Source organism: Rhinopithecus roxellana, chromosome 1, assembly GCF_007565055.1.
Source record: "Rhinopithecus roxellana isolate Shanxi Qingling chromosome 1, ASM756505v1, whole genome shotgun sequence".
Lineage (NCBI taxonomy): Eukaryota > Metazoa > Chordata > Mammalia > Primates > Cercopithecidae > Rhinopithecus > Rhinopithecus roxellana.
In genome coordinates this window covers 99,796,375-99,814,223 of record NC_044549.1, presented here as the reverse complement: position 1 = coordinate 99,814,223, position 17,849 = coordinate 99,796,375, and the positions used below count along the sequence as shown (strand labels likewise).

At 36.0% G+C, this 17,849-nt stretch overlaps 1 protein-coding gene and 1 pseudogene across 1 annotated transcript in view; both read left to right on the top strand.

The window, feature by feature from the left end:
- Nucleotides 1-17,849, top strand: part of LEKR1 (leucine, glutamate and lysine rich 1) — a 238,078-nt gene that overhangs the window by 155,387 nt on the left and 64,842 nt on the right. The window contains exon 7 of the mRNA XM_010365905.2: nt 8,571-8,652. Within this exon, the coding sequence (XP_010364207.2) occupies nt 8,571-8,652 (82 nt within the window). The remainder of the gene's footprint in view (nt 1-8,570; nt 8,653-17,849) is intronic.
- On the top strand, nt 6,260-7,195 carry LOC115896876 (annotated as a pseudogene).

Genomic DNA, 17,849 nt, shown 5'->3' with positions numbered 1-17,849 from the left:
ATTTTTTGAATATATATTTTTATAAAATTGGGATAAAAGAGTTTTATTATCCCTATCCTTCCCCCCTCCTATTCTCTCTATTATGAAATATTTCCAAGTCAAAAATATTCGAAGCATTCTGTTGTTTGGATTAATCATAATTTATTTGATCTTACCCTATTATTAGATAGTTATTCTCACTCTTTTTATTAAAATATTACAGTAAACATCCTCATAATTAAATTTTTACATATCTCTGGGTATTGCCTTAGAATTCCTTTAGTCATAAAACTGTAAAACATGTTTGTGTTGTTTTGTTGCTTTTTACTTTTATATTATGTAATTGTGCTGTAGAATTAATTCTCAAGACGGCAATTAGTTCAGAGTAGTTTTGTAGCATGAAAAGACTCTTTAGAAGATAAGGAGAAAACTCCTTGTCTTTTGCCTATTTTACTGCCATCCTAGCACAGAGAAAAAGTGTGCAGAAAGAAGAGTCCGTACTCTGGGTGACTAAAGATACACTCTATTGCCTTCAGTTTTGCACAGAATTAGCCCTGCATACAGGAATCTCTGCAAGCATGATCTCTGATTATGAAATACACTGATTCATTAAAAGAAGTTGATGTTTACGTAGTTATGTAACACTACTGGAAAATGTCCTAAATATTCTTAGATCTAAACTTCTCTTTTATTTATAAATTTACTTTATTATTAACCCTACGTCTTTTCTTCTTTATTCCCTAAATGTTTTCAGCTAATATTCTGTTGATTTCATTGTAGGTCCATGTTCCTTCCTACTTTGTTTACTCTAGGATGTCCATACCCATTTTGTGGTCTTGAAAAATCTTGTTATAACTTATAAATACATGTGATTGTGTGATTTTATGCAAAATTTGAAACAACAAAATACTGCTCTAAAACATTCAGAAAAGTTTCTAAATCCATCAGTATTATTCCTATGTTATAGGTAAAGTATTATATTCATTTTGCCAGTCTAGAGTGGTTAAATAATTTAATCATGATAAACATACACACACACACACACACACACACACACACACACAAACTAGAATTTTAAAATTCCTTTCTTGTCCTTTCATAATTTATCATATTTTATAAGTCCCTATAAATTATAATTATCTTCATGTTATATTGGGTTGTTTTAATTTTCAGATAAAAAATGCAGTAGAAACTTAGAAGCATTTTTTGCATGAACAATTCTGAAGTGAAAGTGTTGGTCCTTAATATTAGAATGTAATTCATTTATAAATTTTAAATATTCTGATTATCTCCTTAGCTCGATTTAATCCACTCTCCCCTTCTATCCCCACACACAGCAAAATAATTTTCTGATTTTAATGTAACTACATCTGTATTGAATTGCATCTTTTAAATTATATATCCACATCTATTCTAGCATCTGATTTATAAAATCTCCATATACTATTTTAGTCCCTTCTGGGATAATGCAGGAAATGTTAAATGTACTTCAAGAACACTTGTTTCAAAATAGGTGTAAATGAAACCTCTAAAATATAAACCCTAAAATGAAATGAATTATCTAAGTGGCTGTATTACCACTTGAGCTTTGAAAAATGTTTACTAAAGTTAAAATATGTTAATTTGATATTGACATAGTTAAGTACTTATTAAAGAATTTCTTCTATTATTGGTATATATTTTTGCATGTGCAAAGGTTTACTCTGAATGCTCATTATAAAATTTTAAATGAGATATTACTTTTGTAAAGGGCTCATCAAACTGTCATATGATAATATATATGTATAAATTATATCTAATGCAGCAGACTGATTTTGTTTATTCAGGACAGTTATATTTTATTAGAAATCTCACAATTTCAATCATGTAATTAACTAACCTAACTAAATAAATAATTTAAAATAGTGAAAAAATAAAACAGATAAATAAAATAATTTAAATAGTGAAAAAATAAAACAGATTTTAGTTTAAATGAGTTATTAATTTGTTATTTAAAAGACTAATTTATCATTCACTAAGGCCAAATGAGGCACTTGATTGTAATTTATATAAGGACAAATATATCTTAATGATATTTATACACTGAATCTAAGCAGATAAAATAATATTATATTTTAATAATAAAATAATTTAAATAAAATAATTTAAACAGTGAATAAAATAATTTAAAATAGTGAAAAATAAAATAATTTAAAATAGTGAAAAAATAAAGCACTTTAGTTTAAATGAGTTATTAATTTGTTATTTAAAAGATTAATTTATCATTCACCAAGGCTAAATGAGGCACTTATTGTTTATATAAGGACAAATAAATATATCTTAATTGTATTTGTACACTGAATCTAACTAATATGAAACCTACCTACATAGAGTAGGTGTTTAATAAGTGTCTATTGAAATAAAATAACAAATAAGAAAATTACATTTTAATGCCAAGACACATACCAGATAGTAGCAATGAAAACTGCAGAACTATTTTTGTTTCATGTACTGTATTTTAATCTTAGGCACTTAATTCTAAACATGTTTGCTGACACTCTTATTTCTAGAGTCTGCGAAGTTTTATTCATTCTTTCAATGATTGTTTTTTAAGCAACTTCCATATCTCAAGCACTATGACTATAATAGATAAGGTTCCTGTTCTCGTGAAACTTACATTCTAGTAAGTTTACATTGAAAGGATTCAATGAGTGTAAAGCACTTAGGATATAGTACCTGGTATATAGTAAGTATTCCATATTTATTAGCTGTGATGATGATGATGATGGAAGATACCCATATATAGATGCTATTCGAAGCCATGAAACTAGATGAGATTATCTTGGGAGATAATGCAGGTAGAGAAAAGGGCTAGGGACTGAGCTCCTTACGCTTCCCAGCATTTAGAGTGAATCTAAGGATAAGAATAATCAATAGAAACTGAGAAGATAGCCAGAGCATTGCCAACAGAGAGAAAATAACTGGGTCATATGCTGCATAATGTTTGAATTTTATAAGAACAGAGAATTAAATTTTGAAATTGCCAATATAGACCATCATTCATCACCTTGAAAAGAGCTGTTTCTGTGAAGGAGTGAAAAGGAAAGCTCAATTGGAATGGATAGAAAAGAGACTGAGGAAAAGGCAAATCATAAAAGGGGAGTCATGAATGGCCAAGAAGTATAAGGTGAGGTGCTCAGCTCCAATAGGAAGCAGGGAACTGCAAGTTAAGCCAAAGATACTACTTTATATTCTTCAGATTGGCAAAAATTAGAAAAATAGCTGTTTCTAATGAATATTAGCTGCTTCTAATGAATTAGTTATAAAGCAGGAGGCTTTATTCAGTGAGGTAGGAATGTAAGGTAGCGCCTCCATTTTGGGAACCATTTGGCAGTATTTATATGTATGCCCATCATCTCATACTTATACCTAATATTGCCCTGGAGACATACTGCAGACAAACTGTCCTATAAGTACACAAGAAGATGGGTAAAAAACTTTCATTGCAGAATTATTTGTGGTGACAAGGTTTCAGGTAACCTAGGTTCTATCGCTATGGGACTGGATAAGTAAAATGTGGTATGTGCACATGATGAAGTATTATATAGCAGTCAGAGCAGAATGAATCATATCTACATGTAGCTACATGGATAGGTCTAAAAAAACAAAATGTTGACTAAAAAGAATAAGAGTTAAAATGAGACTTGTTGTTTAACCTGATTTGTGTAATTTTTAAAACACCTTCAAAACGGATAACGTTTTCACATGTAAGATGCAGGTTAGAAGGTAGACATTAAATTCACAAGCATAAATGCTGTCTAGAATGGATCATTCCGAAATGAAAATAAACATCTCAGTTTCACCCATATTAAAAACAAAACAAAACAGACAACCCTCCTTGTTACCGTGTTCACCTCCAGCTGCAATTCAGTTTTTCTGCTCCCTATTCATGGAATCAAATGGGTTGTCTTTAATTGCTGTTTCAAACTTTATCTCCCCACCACCCTCCAAAAAGCTTTCTTGCCCTTTTTTGTTTTCTTTTGTACTTTGGGCACATTAAACAGAGTCGATTAGACTCTGTAGTACAAAACATGCTATCATCCTTGAACCATGCCAGCAACGCCCCTCTCTAATTAATATACCTATAAATTTTTTTAACAGAAAAATAGAATAATACAACATGTGTGTGTACCCATCATCCATATTTAACAAGTTTTAACATTTTGCCATAGTTGCACTATAGATTGTTAAAGAAGGAAAAGACAATTAACACTTCCATTTTTACTCCTCCCCATACAAAGATAGCTACTGGTGACACCAGGTCCAAGTGCAAAAACAACATGTCCTCAAGATGAGAAGTGATGAGATTCAGGGCAGAAGTGGAAGAGTAGCCTTAATGCCACTACCAATGATAATAGCTAACATGCGTGTGTTACTCCCAATGTGCCTGCAACGATTCCCCTTCTTTCCATATATTAAGTGATTTAATTCTCACACCAGTCCTATATGATAGTGACTATTTTACAGATAATGAAACTGGAGTGCCTAAAGTCATACAGTTAACAGGAAGCAGAGCCAGGATTTGAAATTAGGCAGTCTGGCACTCTAAAGAGCTCATGCATGACACCTTTAAACTATCCTGTCACAAACCAGTATTGAGTTCTTGTTTTTCCTTGTCTTCAATTACCTCTAAAACAAAAAAGTACAGCCTTCTATTTTACATTAAAAAAAAAAAATTTCCCTGTTCTCTGGGTGCCAGTTCATCTGCCTGCTTGTTCTTCCATTATGCTACTTTAACCTGAAATCATTTTCCTCCATATAGCACTTTGAACCAGATCTTTAAATGTTTTGTATTTTCTTTATCCAGTTAAGTTTTAAGTTTGAAATATCCTTCCACTATATAGGTTTTAGTTATTGTTTTCTCAAACATTATACTAACTTAATATGTCCTCCAAGTGACTATAAAGTTGCATGTCAGCCTATAAAATAGCTAATTATGAATGCCTTTTATGTTTGTAGTTTCTAGAAACCTTTAGGAATAGCAGGATTCTCTTAAATGACTGATTATCCCAAATCTGATGCCTGTGTAATGCTATCCAGCAAACAGCTGGCTTCATATGAAGAGAAGCTAAGAACTCTTTTTGTCTTGTTCATTTAAAATCATTTACTTCTTATTTAATATCTGCGAAGAACACAGTCACATCATAGTAGAATTTGCCGTTGTAAATTTTGTATTGTTTCCGTGGGTTCTGCCTTACATCTGCATGGTGTTTAAAGCCAAGACTTCCTTTATTTTTGTGGGCATTTAGGGCCTTGTGCTTCACAATCCAATGTCATGCTGAGTGACAGAAAATTAAAGTCGAGTTTCTTTATAGAGAAGGACTGGGCAGAACAATAACTTATTCAACAACTCCTTGCCTCAGAAACTGAAGGAGCTGTTTTGTGCAGGTGGTTTAATCTCTCTGCAGCTTATCCTGTGTTTCTTTATTTATTAAGGACAGGAACTAGGAATTCTGCTTCTAAAAACAAAAGGACCAGACTAGTCTACTGGAACCTATAGTGAACCAGTAGGATGTTTATATTTCATTCAGAACAGCAAAGCTTTGAATTAGCTGCCATTTTTACTGTCTATTATTCTACTAATTCTCAGGTAATTGAGAATTAACTGCATAAAATCCACATATCAAGTACCAGTTCTTTGAAGTTCATTTTAAGATAAGTGTTCCTTTTAATTTATAGCTGCATTTAGAAGTAATAACATAAAATTTATCATATGGGCTCAGACCTATGCTTCCTCTAGTTTAGGATCATATCCTGACAAAAACACCAGGGGCCATTTAATAGTAAGGTGTGATTGTTCTCTCTGATGAAATCTTCTCATAGAATCAGTCACAGTAACACCATAATTGTATTAATATATTTATTAACTATAATATATATTTAAGCTTTCTAAAACTAAAATCTAAGCCACCTTTTGGAGTTAGAAATTCTACCACTTTATTACATATTTCATTGTTAAGTAATTCTTTTCATTTGTCTTAAGTATACCTCTTTAAGGATTCTGGGAATATGGTAACAGATTTGTAGCCACACTTACCACACTTTTATGGACAAGTATCATATTCTCTTGCAGCTTTTATATTTCAAGAGTTTATATTTCAAGTGTGAGAGAGATAAGAACTTTGGGATCAGGAAGACCTGAGTTTGAATTGTGGGATTTAACTAGCTGAGTGACCTTTGATAAGTTAATTACTCTGATCCTTTGCGTTTTCTTGGTAGTTGTGACTATACATGAAATTATATGAAATCAATAAAACCTAACAAGTATGGGTCATCTACTCTACACCATTACCTAATAAGTTTTTTCAGACCTGGGAAGGCTTGTTGCACGGAATACAGATGGAACCAGTAGACCTCACAGTAAACAAGTGGAGTTCACCCCATTTGGCTGGGAATTCTTCCTCTCTGAAGTTCCCATCCTTGAACTGGAGAGGCTCTCCAGGGCTGAGCATGCCTTCTTCTAGCCCATAATGAAAAACACTCACTCCCTTCTCTGGGCATGCAGCCCTTTGGCGTGCCACTGTCCATGCCACCAGTGATGGCAGCTGCCTTCTCCTGGCACAGAATACAGAGCCTGGGGATCCTGCCTGGTGGTGGTATGGTCTGCCCCTTTATGTACATGAGTTACCTCCAGCAGCCTCTCATTGTTTCCTTGTTGGAGGAAATGGAAAATTCAAATAGTAGCATGCAAGTACCTGTAATTGAATCATATAAGAAACCTATACCACAGGAAAAAGAAAAATTGAACCTGTTATCAAACCACAGAGGACAGATTATTATCCTGAAGAAATGTCACCCTCCTTAATGAATTCACTGCCCACCCACAAGCATTGTTGCAAGACAATCTCCCTTAGGTCATAGTGCAGCCTGAGAAGAGACCTTTACTGGTGGAATCCGTGGATAACTCAAAGGAAGCAAAGGATACACAGATGTGATTATGACATATGCAACAAAGTATACACTAAAAGTTTCCACTTGAAGTCATACAGAAGAGCACACACAGGAGATAAACCCTACAAATGTACATGGGATGGATGCATATGGAAGTTTGCTCTGTCTGATAAACAAGACATTTCTGAAAACATACTGGAGTCAAATCTTTTTAGTGCCTGGACTGTAACCACAGCTTCTTTCTGACTCTCTTGCCTTCCGTAGGAAACGCCACGTGCTAGTCTGAATGCCTTTGTCTCCCACCTCAACGTGACTCCCTACTCACCTGGCTCTTTCTCTATCCTCCCACCATTATCTAACACATTTTTTACATGTACATTTTAATTTTGATTCAGCTGGTCTGATCCTCTGAATTTATATCATCCAAAACTTCCATATGGTCAATAGCAGATACTCTCTAATCCTCCCTCTCTTTACCATGGGTGACCTAAAAAATGAGAACTTTCTTTTAGGGATGCTAAGCAAACTCTTCTTAGAGATAGATACATTTAATGTAATAAGAACAAGAAAACATGTAAACTGAAAAACAAAAATTAATGTATGTAAAAGCACTGGATAAACAAAGGTTTATACAAATGTCTGGTAAACACTAATTAAAACATTTGTTTAGGGTGAATTTCTTTTCTAATTTAAGGAACTAACTCTTTGTAAAATAAAGTTAAGAATGCAGATTTATATAGTTTTATGTATTTGTATGGATGCATAAAGATTTTAAAGTTTACTATTGAAATATGTCACTGAAACACCTGAACAGATGGAACATAGAAATTTTACAACTCCAGTGTTTTGAACATTTTTTTTTTCTGAAGAAACAAACCAGTCTATCAGTTTGTTTTACATTATAACTTACTCTCAAAAAGCGTACCAGCAAGGGCTGTCCCTGGGGCTGGGGTTCAGATCACAGTTTCCACACACAGGACAATGGAAGGACCTAGATAATTCAAGCCATTTGTTTTTTCTGCTATAGTTTCAGTTCTGCATTCACACACTTGTTAGACAGGGCTGCTTGAATAATCATCCTCAAATACTGCTTACATTCCCCAGTTAAAGACTCTATGGAAGCCAGTTTCCTGCTTGTATTCTCTTGGTTTTGAAAGTCACTAAAATGCCTTTTAGATGCTACCCAGAGTTAACACGTTCTTTACTGTGAGCCTGGCACATGATTTGTCTGTTTTAATTCTAGCAGGAAGACTCAGTTGTGCTTCTCAGTTCTAGACCACAAAAGTGAGCTCAGTCAATCAAGTGTTTTAGAAACAAGACACATGATCAGAAATTCTTATGTTTGTCAGCTACATATATTTCATTTGAAAACTTTAGTAAAATTTAGCCTATTAGCTGTTTGAAAATCAGCATGGTGGTGGGGGCAGAAAGAGGCCAACAAATTGGGCCTGTCAAAACCCACTAAGTCTGTGGGGTGTTAGGATAGGGAGGGTTGAGTAGTCAATGACAAGTTGCGTATGGACATACAGGCAAAGTGGAGTAAGCAGCTGCCTTATTCTTCAGGAGCTGACTAGCAACATTAAAAGAATATGGTTTACACTATGAAAATATCTGGACACTTAAAATATACTAATCAGATGAAACACATTGTGTCATTTCAGATTTGCAATGTCTAGTAGAGGCACTTGGAGTAAAACTTCAGAAGGCAGTGACAGAGATGGGCAACTATAAAGAAATGCTTATGTAAGATGAAGAACATTAAACAACTTGTAAGATAACAGTGCTCTATAGATGTGTCACAAAATGGCAGGAATTAGAAAGAAATGACAAGAATTATAAAGACCCTGGTGTATTCTCTGTGATTCTTTTGGCAGTGATTTACTTGTGTGGGTAATAGTTTACTGCTGCTTTTCTTGCCCACTTTGCTGGCCTAGATTATATATTGAAGAACCTGTAAATATTTTTAAATATATGGAGGATTTCTTTCAGTAAGAAACTTACCTATCCATAGATAAAAGTTTTCCCTGATAGTTCAGATGCAGTAACTTAATGTGAAACAGTCTTTGAACTTTTTTCTTATCTTTGTTTCTTTATTATCTCTCCACAAGAAACAATATTGAAGTTGTATCTCAAAATTACTAATTTTAGCTTCAAAGAGACACGTGAGTAGCTTTGAAATGCTGAAGTACTTATGCTTGATATAAGTGAGAAAGAAATATTAGAAAACACATGATAAGAAAATGATGTAAAATCAAGAACACCATTTCTTTTAAAAATTAATTTTAAGCCTGGGCAACACGGTGAAACTTTGTCTCCACAAAAAAATACAGAAATTATCCAAATGTGTTGGCACACACCTGTAGTCCCAGCTACTCGGGAGGCTGAGGTGGGAAGATCACCTAAGCCTGGAAAGTTGAGGCTACAGTGAACCATGATCATGCCACTGCACTCCAGCCTGGGTGACAGAGTGAGACCCTGTCTCAAAATGAATAAATAAATAAGTAAAAATTACTTTCATTTCAGAAATTTCAAAAATTATAGCGTAAACATAGTATATCTATAATTATAATACTAAAATAGTATGTATATAATCTTTGAAAAGTAAGCAGATTCTTTTACTTTATGGTATATGTGATTTTCAGTTCCTATATTTTAGAAGGATGAACGTCATAAAAATATAAATATTTAGAATGCTTAGCAACCCAATGTTTGTGTTGACCATGAACTACTCCTAAAAACAATGTGTTTAATAAAATACTGAACACAAGAAGGAACAAATATCAAAAATGCCCTATCAAATTAATGTGTACTTGGATTATTTGTAACAAAATAGTTTCTGAAAAGGAAGGAAAATAAAATATTCATACTTTATAACACTGTGGTTAATAGTACAGTAAGTACAGTAGTTCAGCTGTCTGTGTAGATGGCTGGGGTTGAAGGAATTGGTGACGGGGTTCCTTAGAAGACCCGCTAGGCCCAGGAAGTAACTTTTTGGGAGAATTTTTTAAATCACGAAAAAGAAACAAGGTGATGGTTGCTAGAAAAAAAAAATCGTTGTGGCTTTCCCTCTAATAACATCAAGGAGGGGTTTGGCCATGTGAATGTCTCTTGTGGAGAGCAGTCTAGTCAGGCCCCAGCTACTGTGTGATGATTGCTTCTTGGAGCTCAAGAAGTGAAGAGGGCACAGTTTAGGCATAGGGAGGTGGTGCTAGCACACAACTAAACTAAGAGGGAATTCGTTGTCATACCAAGACTCAGCATAGAAAGTGAAGTCTTGGAAAGTTAGGAAAGAAGCTAAACATAGAAATGAGCATAGTGAAGAAAAGGAATAAACTTACTGGTAGTGACATGAATTGATATTTTACAGAAAAAGTTTGCACAGAATTCTTTGTATATTCATGTTCTGCATAATGACATTTTGGTCAGTGACAGACCATGTATACAATGATGGTCCTATAAGATTATAATACCATATATTTACTATACCTTTTCTGTGGTCAGATATGTTTAGCTATGCAAATACTTACCATTGTGTTACAATTACCTACACTATTCAATACATTAGCATTCTGTATAGGTTTGTAGCCTAGGAACAATAGGCTCTATCGTATAGCCTGTGTGTGTAATAGGTTATACCATCGTGGTTTGTGTACACTCAAGGATGTTCACACAATGACAAAATTGCGTAATGATACATTTCTTGGAATGTATCCCTGTTGTAAAGCAATGACTGACTGTGCATGGAGCCTGCCCATTTAATATTAACACATGCTTTGTGGTATTTTCTGTTTATTATAATTTTAACATAATTTGTGCTGAGAAATCGTGAGAGTCAGGGTAGATTGGAGATGGAGGGAGAAATACACCACTAAAGTCCATCAAACTAATTATCTGTAGGAAGTTACTGCATAATTGCAGAAATGCTGATAATGTTTTTATCAGTTTATAAAACTGATGTTTCCTACACATACAAGACCTTCTTAAAAATTAAAAAATGGACATAATGCCCATTTTTAGAAATGCGAATTAGGAAAGATAGAGCCACTTAAATGGCTCCAAGTGCTGGAGACCTTTCTCTATGTTACCTGTCTCTAGCTCTTCCATCTATACTCTATCTACTCTCCTTCACTGCTAGTATTAAGTTGGGGAGGGTGGGCATTTAGGATCAAAGCCTGGGACTGCTGAAGCCTCAGGTTACTCAGAGTTCAGGAGGTCAAACTAGAGTCAAATTTGTGGCTTGGCCATTTTTGTAATAAGTTTGAAGTCAAAACAATTCATTCAAAAAAATTGACATATTAATACAATTTGTTAGTAAGTTCAAGATTTCCTGTGCACACTCAAACCTCTTTGGACTTCCAGAAATTGGAATATGCTATGAAATCAGGTTTCCTCAATTTTTAATCCTCATTATTTGTGGGGGCTGGGAATAGGAATGTTCATCACCTGTAAGTTAAGATAATTCTTCGTGTTGTTTAAAGATTTTTAAATATTTGGATATACATTTTGTGAATTTTGAGAATAAGAGGAAGAAGCAGTTTATAAATGGGTTAAATTGGGGTTCTTTTTCCAAGAGTTTTTTCCCCAAGATTTTTAAGAAAATATTTTCCAAGGTTTAAAAGAACATTGCTATGTATTTAAAAATAGAGATTTTATCAGAATGCTTTGGGCTACAAGTAACAGAGGTAGGATAATGCCAGTTTTAGTTGATAAGAGTCTCAGCAATATCCCCAAGGATCTTGATGTTCTTTCTGTCTCCATCCTGCTGCCCTCAGCACTGGCTTCAACCCAAAGCTAAGTCAGGTCCCTATAATCACAAGATGGCTGCAGTTCCTCCACCCTAGAGGTCTTATTTGGATATGGTGCCTGCAGGCAGGAAGGGACTGGTTTTCTGGTGTCTTTTTGGAAGTGAAAAAAAAGAATTATCAGATGCCACCAAACAGCATTCTCCTTATATTTCCTTGACTAGAACCCTTTACATACCCTCTCCTAAGTGAATCACTGGCAAGGGAACGGGGCTACTACAATTACCTTAGACCAAGCAAGATTTATCCTTAGAACAAATAATAATTGGGACTCTGATGGCCAGGAAAAAAGCTATAGTGAATGTTCAGAAGGTAACCAGTAGTGTTTGCTAAAGAGGTAGAGCGTTAATGATGCTCTGAGAGCTTGATGAAATTTTCTATAAATTTTATTTTTAAGTACTATAATATCTAGATTAATTAAGAGAACGCCTCCCTGAAATAATGAAAAATATGAAGACCATAAAATCTAGTTCTATTGCTTTTATGCACATATGGATATAAAATATACTTTTATTACTTTCATATATATACATATATATAATATATATATATATATTATTACTTTCATATACACACACATACACACACACACACATAGATGGAAGACCTAGAGACAGGGAGCATAGAGAAAGGTCTCCAGCACCTGGAGCCATTTAAGTGGCTCTATTTTTCCTAATTCGCATTTCTAAAAATGGGCATTATGTCCATTTTTTAATTTTTAAGAAGGTTTTATATGTGTAGGAAACATCGGTTTTACAAACTGATAAAAACATCATCAGTATTTCTGCAATTATACAGTAACTTCCAGGATAAAGATAGATAAGTAAGGCTTAAAAGAAAGACTGTATTTACGGTGAGAAATTTTTGGGAATTCCTGAAAGATAATACATAGAAAGGATAGTAAAGGGTCTATATCTTTACTATAGAAAGGATAGTAGAAAGGGTCAACTCTATTGAGGAATAACCCAGACGAAGAGCAATTGAGTGGTGATGCTGGTGGGCATGGGATAGACAGGACCTTCCTCAGAATTAATTAAAACACAGAGAAGGGAGTGAGACCTGGTGAATCATTGAAATAGTGGTTTCACACTCCAGTCTACATTCAAGCAATATGTAATAGAGTGAAATAAGAGTTTCTACACATGGGTAGCTTGCTAAAATTGTGTATTACAGTATGGTCTCTCCCACAGACTCAGCATCAGGACCAGATTTCTGGTTTTTACATTTAGGTCTGGGGTGGCTCCAAGCAATCACATTTTTAATGCACTCCCCACATGATACTGATTCAGGTGGTCCAGTGAAACCCACTCTGAGGAATCATATATGGAACATTTAAGCCAGCTGGCCCCTCATCAATACCCTATAATCAATCAGCCCTGTGTGAAGCAGCATTTGCAGAAGCATCTATACTCAGACTAACAAAATGAGTATGTGGACTAGAGTCAAACAGCCTGGCAGCTACTGAATCCCAGGAGAGCCCAGGGTCCCCACAGCCCAAGACAAACCTCCAGTGCCCCCACCAGCTAGCATACCCTGCCCCTTCATCATACCTCTAAAACAATCTAGGGCAAAAATGAACAGCAAAGCAGACAAGCAGAGGATCTTAAGTCTGAGGATTCACACACAACCAAAGATTAGGTGTGTGAGGAAACACCCCCCACCAAGTTCCCCCGAAAAGTGGCTATGAATTCACACAGAAAATCCTTAACACCCTAGAAAATTGTTAAATAGCAAACAGATGACATTAGAATAAGTATAATTGATAGACTCCAAAGTATGTCCAGGATTGTAACCATAAAAGAACAGACGGTTATGGCAAGCTATTAGGAATTCAGGAGATTAGAAATATCAGAAAAATGATCCCATTCATGCCAAAAATGAATACAAATGCACATATACATGCATATGGATTTAAACACATTGAATAAATGATAGGATTGCAACAGTTACCTCTAGAAATGAAAGTGTGGGCTGTGTAGAAACTCTTATTTCACTCTATTACATATTGCTTGAATGCTTTACACTTTAGATATATTTATTTTCATGTATGTGGTAAGAACAAAATTTACTTAAAATGATTTATAATCTGTCACTAAGAATATGTCTAAGAATATGTCTAAGTGGTTATGTAAAATATGTTTTCTGGCCGGTCGTAGTGGCTCACGCCTGTAATCTCAAAACATTGGGAGGCTGAGGCAGGTGGATCACCTGAGGTCAGGAGTTCGAGACCAGCCTGACCAATATGGTGAAACTTTGCCTTTACTAAAAATACAAAAATTAGCTGGGCATGGTGGCAGGTGCCTGTAGTCCCAGCTACTCAGGAGGCTGAGACAGGAGAATTGCTTGAACCCTGGAGGCAGAGGTTATAGTGAGCCAAGATCATGACATTGCACTGCAGCCTGGGTGACAGAGCGAGACTCTGTCTCAAAAAAAATTTTTTTTAAAAAGGTTTCTAATTTAAGAACCTCTGTAATGTACTTACACTTTAATTCCTTTTTTTTTCTAAGCAAGCTAATACAGGACTTACATTTTAATTTCATTAGCAGTCACCTGCTCCTCATTTAACTGATAATTTGAACAATAGTAAACTTTTGACCATCACAAAGTACTAATTTTTAAAGCTCTTACTTGGCCTTTCAACAGCATCTGACAGTTGACCAAACTGTTCTTGGGACAGTCTCTATTATTGAGATATAAATATCAAGAGTTCTCCTGATTTTCCTCTCACCTTCCTGTTCACTCATGAAAATTTTTGCCTGGCAAGCAGAAGGTGACCTGGTGGCATTCCAGTGTCAGTGTATTTTTCACATGGTCTTAACTTGAACAGGCTATGTTTATTTCATTTATTTATTTGATACGAAATGTTTACTGAGAGCCAGGACTATTGTGTGCAGGCAGTAGATATTGGAGTAACGAGATTGGCACGTTTCCATAGATGTACTTTTCAGGCAATGCGAAGTGCCCCAAAAATATAAAATAGGCATAATAGAATGTGAGTAGTGGAGAGGGGTGGTATACTTTTGACGGAGTGGTCAGAATGGCATCCCTGAGCAGATGATCTTTAAGTTAAGATATGAATAACAATCCTGGCTAACACGGTGAAACCCCATCTCTACTAAAAATACAAAAATTTAGCCGGGCATGGTGGCACCTGTAGTCCCAGCTACTCCAGAGGCTGAGGCAGGAGAATGACGTGAACCTGGGAGGCGGAGCTTGTAGTGAGCCAGGATTGCACCACTGCACTCCAGCCTGGGAGACACAGCGAGACTACAACTCAAAAAAAAAAATAAATAAATAAAGATATGAGTAACAGAAAGGTGCTAGCCGTGATTACATCTGGGAGCAAGGAGATCAAGACAAGACCCTACGTTTCTTGGAAACGTACAAGTTCAAAAAACATGAAGGCCAGTTGTGGTGACAGAACTCCCCAAAGAGTTTAATGTCCTAATCCCTGGAATCTGTATGTTCTCTTACATGGCAAAAGGGACTTTGCAAATGTGATTAAGAATTTTGAGGCCAGGCGTAGTGGCTCATACCTGTAATCCCTGCATTTTGGAAGGCTGAGGCAAGTGGATCACTTTAGGCCAGCAGTATGACTTGGCCACCATGGTGAAACCCTGTCTTTATTAAAAAGTACAAAAATTAGCTAGGTGTGATGGTGCACACCTGTAATCCCACCTACGCAGGAAGCTGAGGCACGAGAATCTCTTGAAACCGAGAGGCTGGGAGGCAGAGGCAGTAGTGAGGCAAGATCACACCACTGCACTCTAGCCTGGGCAGCAAAGCGAGATTCTGTGTCAAAAAAAAAAGAATTTTGAGATGGGTAAATTATCCTGGATTATGTGGGCAGGCCTAATGTAATCACAAGGGTCCTTATAAGAGGAAGCAAGAGGGTCAAAGTCACAAAAGCAGATGTGAGGATGAAAGCAGAGGTTGCAGTAATGTGATCTGATGATGGAGGAAGGGGCCACAAGACAAAAAATACAGGTGGGCTCTAGAAGCTAGAACAGGTAAGGAAATGAATTCTCCCCTGGAGCCTTCAGAAGGAACACAACCTGGTGACACCTTGATTTTAGGACTTCTGACCTCCAGAACTGTGAAATAATAAATTTGTATTGCTTTTAAACACTAAGCTTGTGGTCATTTGTTACAGGAGCAATAAGAAATTAAACTGGCCTGTGTTTCCTGAAGAGTTTCTGAGGAGTTTGGATTTATAAGGAGAGCAATGGGAAGCCTGGGGAGAATGCTAAGAGAGTAATCTAATCTGTGTTTTAAAAGGTCACTGTGATTGCTACTTCAAGAATGGACTGGAGTAGGAGTAAAAGAGGTATCAGGGAGTCTGGGTGGCAGGGTGTGCATTAATGCAAGTGAGAAGTAATTATGGTTTAGCCTAAGACTGTAGCATGGAGATGGAGAGAAATATTTGTCAGAGGTCAATCTGATTTACTGATAGAGAAAATGTGACTGGGGAGCAAGGAGACTGGAAGTGAAAGGAAAGAATAAAGATGGGCTTGAGCCTTTTTTCATCAGGGGAGACAGTTGAGAGGCAGCAAAGTGCAGTGACTGAGAGTTCACACTCCAGATCCAGACTGCTGGGGTTCAAATGCCAGTATTACAACTTAGTAGTTATGTCAACTTGGGCAAGTTTCTTTTCTCTTTGATCTCAGTTCCCTAAATCGTAAAATGGGAATAAGGGCTTCTTTGAGGAGTGCACAAGATACATAATGTGTTAGCTATTACTGTCATCATTGTGTTTGTTCCATTTATTGAAGTGGAAAATTCTGTGAAATAGATAGATAAAGGAAGTGGAGGAATCAAAAACAATGCTTTTGATTTGTTAGAGCTGAGATGTCTTTGAGACTGCAAAGTGGAAATACCAAGGAGTTAGTTTAAGAATGGCTGTTTCAGGCCGGGCGCGGTGGCTCAAGCCTGTAATCCCAGCACTTTGGGAGGCCGAGACGGGCGGATCACGAGGTCAGGAGATCGAGACCATCCTGGCTAATACGGTGAAACCCTGTCTCTACTTAAAAATACAAAAAACTAGCCGGGCGACGAGGTGGGCGCCTGTAGTCCCAGCTACTTGGGAGGCTGAGGCAGGAGAATGGCGTAAACCCGGGAGGCGGAGCTTGCAGTGAGCTGAGATCCGTCCACTGCACTCCAGCCTGGGTGGCAGAGCAAGACTCTGCCTCAAAAAAGAAAAAAAAAAAAAAGAATGGCTGTTTCATATAAGCGAGTGCAGTGGCATTTAACATCACCTTTCAAAGTGGGGCAAAATAGGCAGTTATTTTATTTTATTTTATTTTATTTTATTTTATTTTATTTTATTTTATTTTATTTTATTGGCAGGAGCAGCAGGGACCTTTCTGAAGGTTTACTCATAGCAATTGAAGAGAAAGGATTACCACTATTTGCTAAGAGTAAAAGAAGGAATGCAATGCTTAAAGAGATGTAGGCATTCTTTCTATTCCATCCAATTTCTCCGTCCTAATGAAGGTGAAGATAACAATTGGGTAATGAAGGGTAGACCATAGAAAGACTGGCTTAACTGGTGTGGGGCAGGGGAAGGGGTCATGCTGAGGGGACTTCCTGGGATGGTAGGTGGCTTTTAAAAAATTGCAGCCCAAATTTATTATCTACATAGTAAAATAACTGCTAAAAGGAGTTCTTCTGTCCCTGCTTCTAGATTTGGAAAAGTGTATATATAACAGTCTGAACATACAGTGAAAGTTGTGGTGGGGCTGCTGAATCTCAAAGGGATTTGTAAAAGAAACATTTTTGTTTGATTTCAAAGCAAATGTGTAAAACTTGGAAAATACAAGGATATAAAAAAAGTCACAGTTACATTTTGATATATTTTCTAGTCCATTTTCCTTTTTTAAATAATTTACATTTTATTTTCTTACCATTATGAATAGTAAAGTTCACAGTTCAGTTCCCAGGCAACATAAAAGTGAATGTTTTACGTATAAGACACCTGCATGTAATGTGATAACATGGGGCTTTGGGGTTTTTTTGTTTTGGGGGGTTTTTGGAGCCACTATGATTTACTAGACTATTAAAAGGCCATCGCACAATTTAAAACTATGCAGTCATAACAAGGCAATCTTCAGGCAATTAAAAACAATGAATTGTTGAACC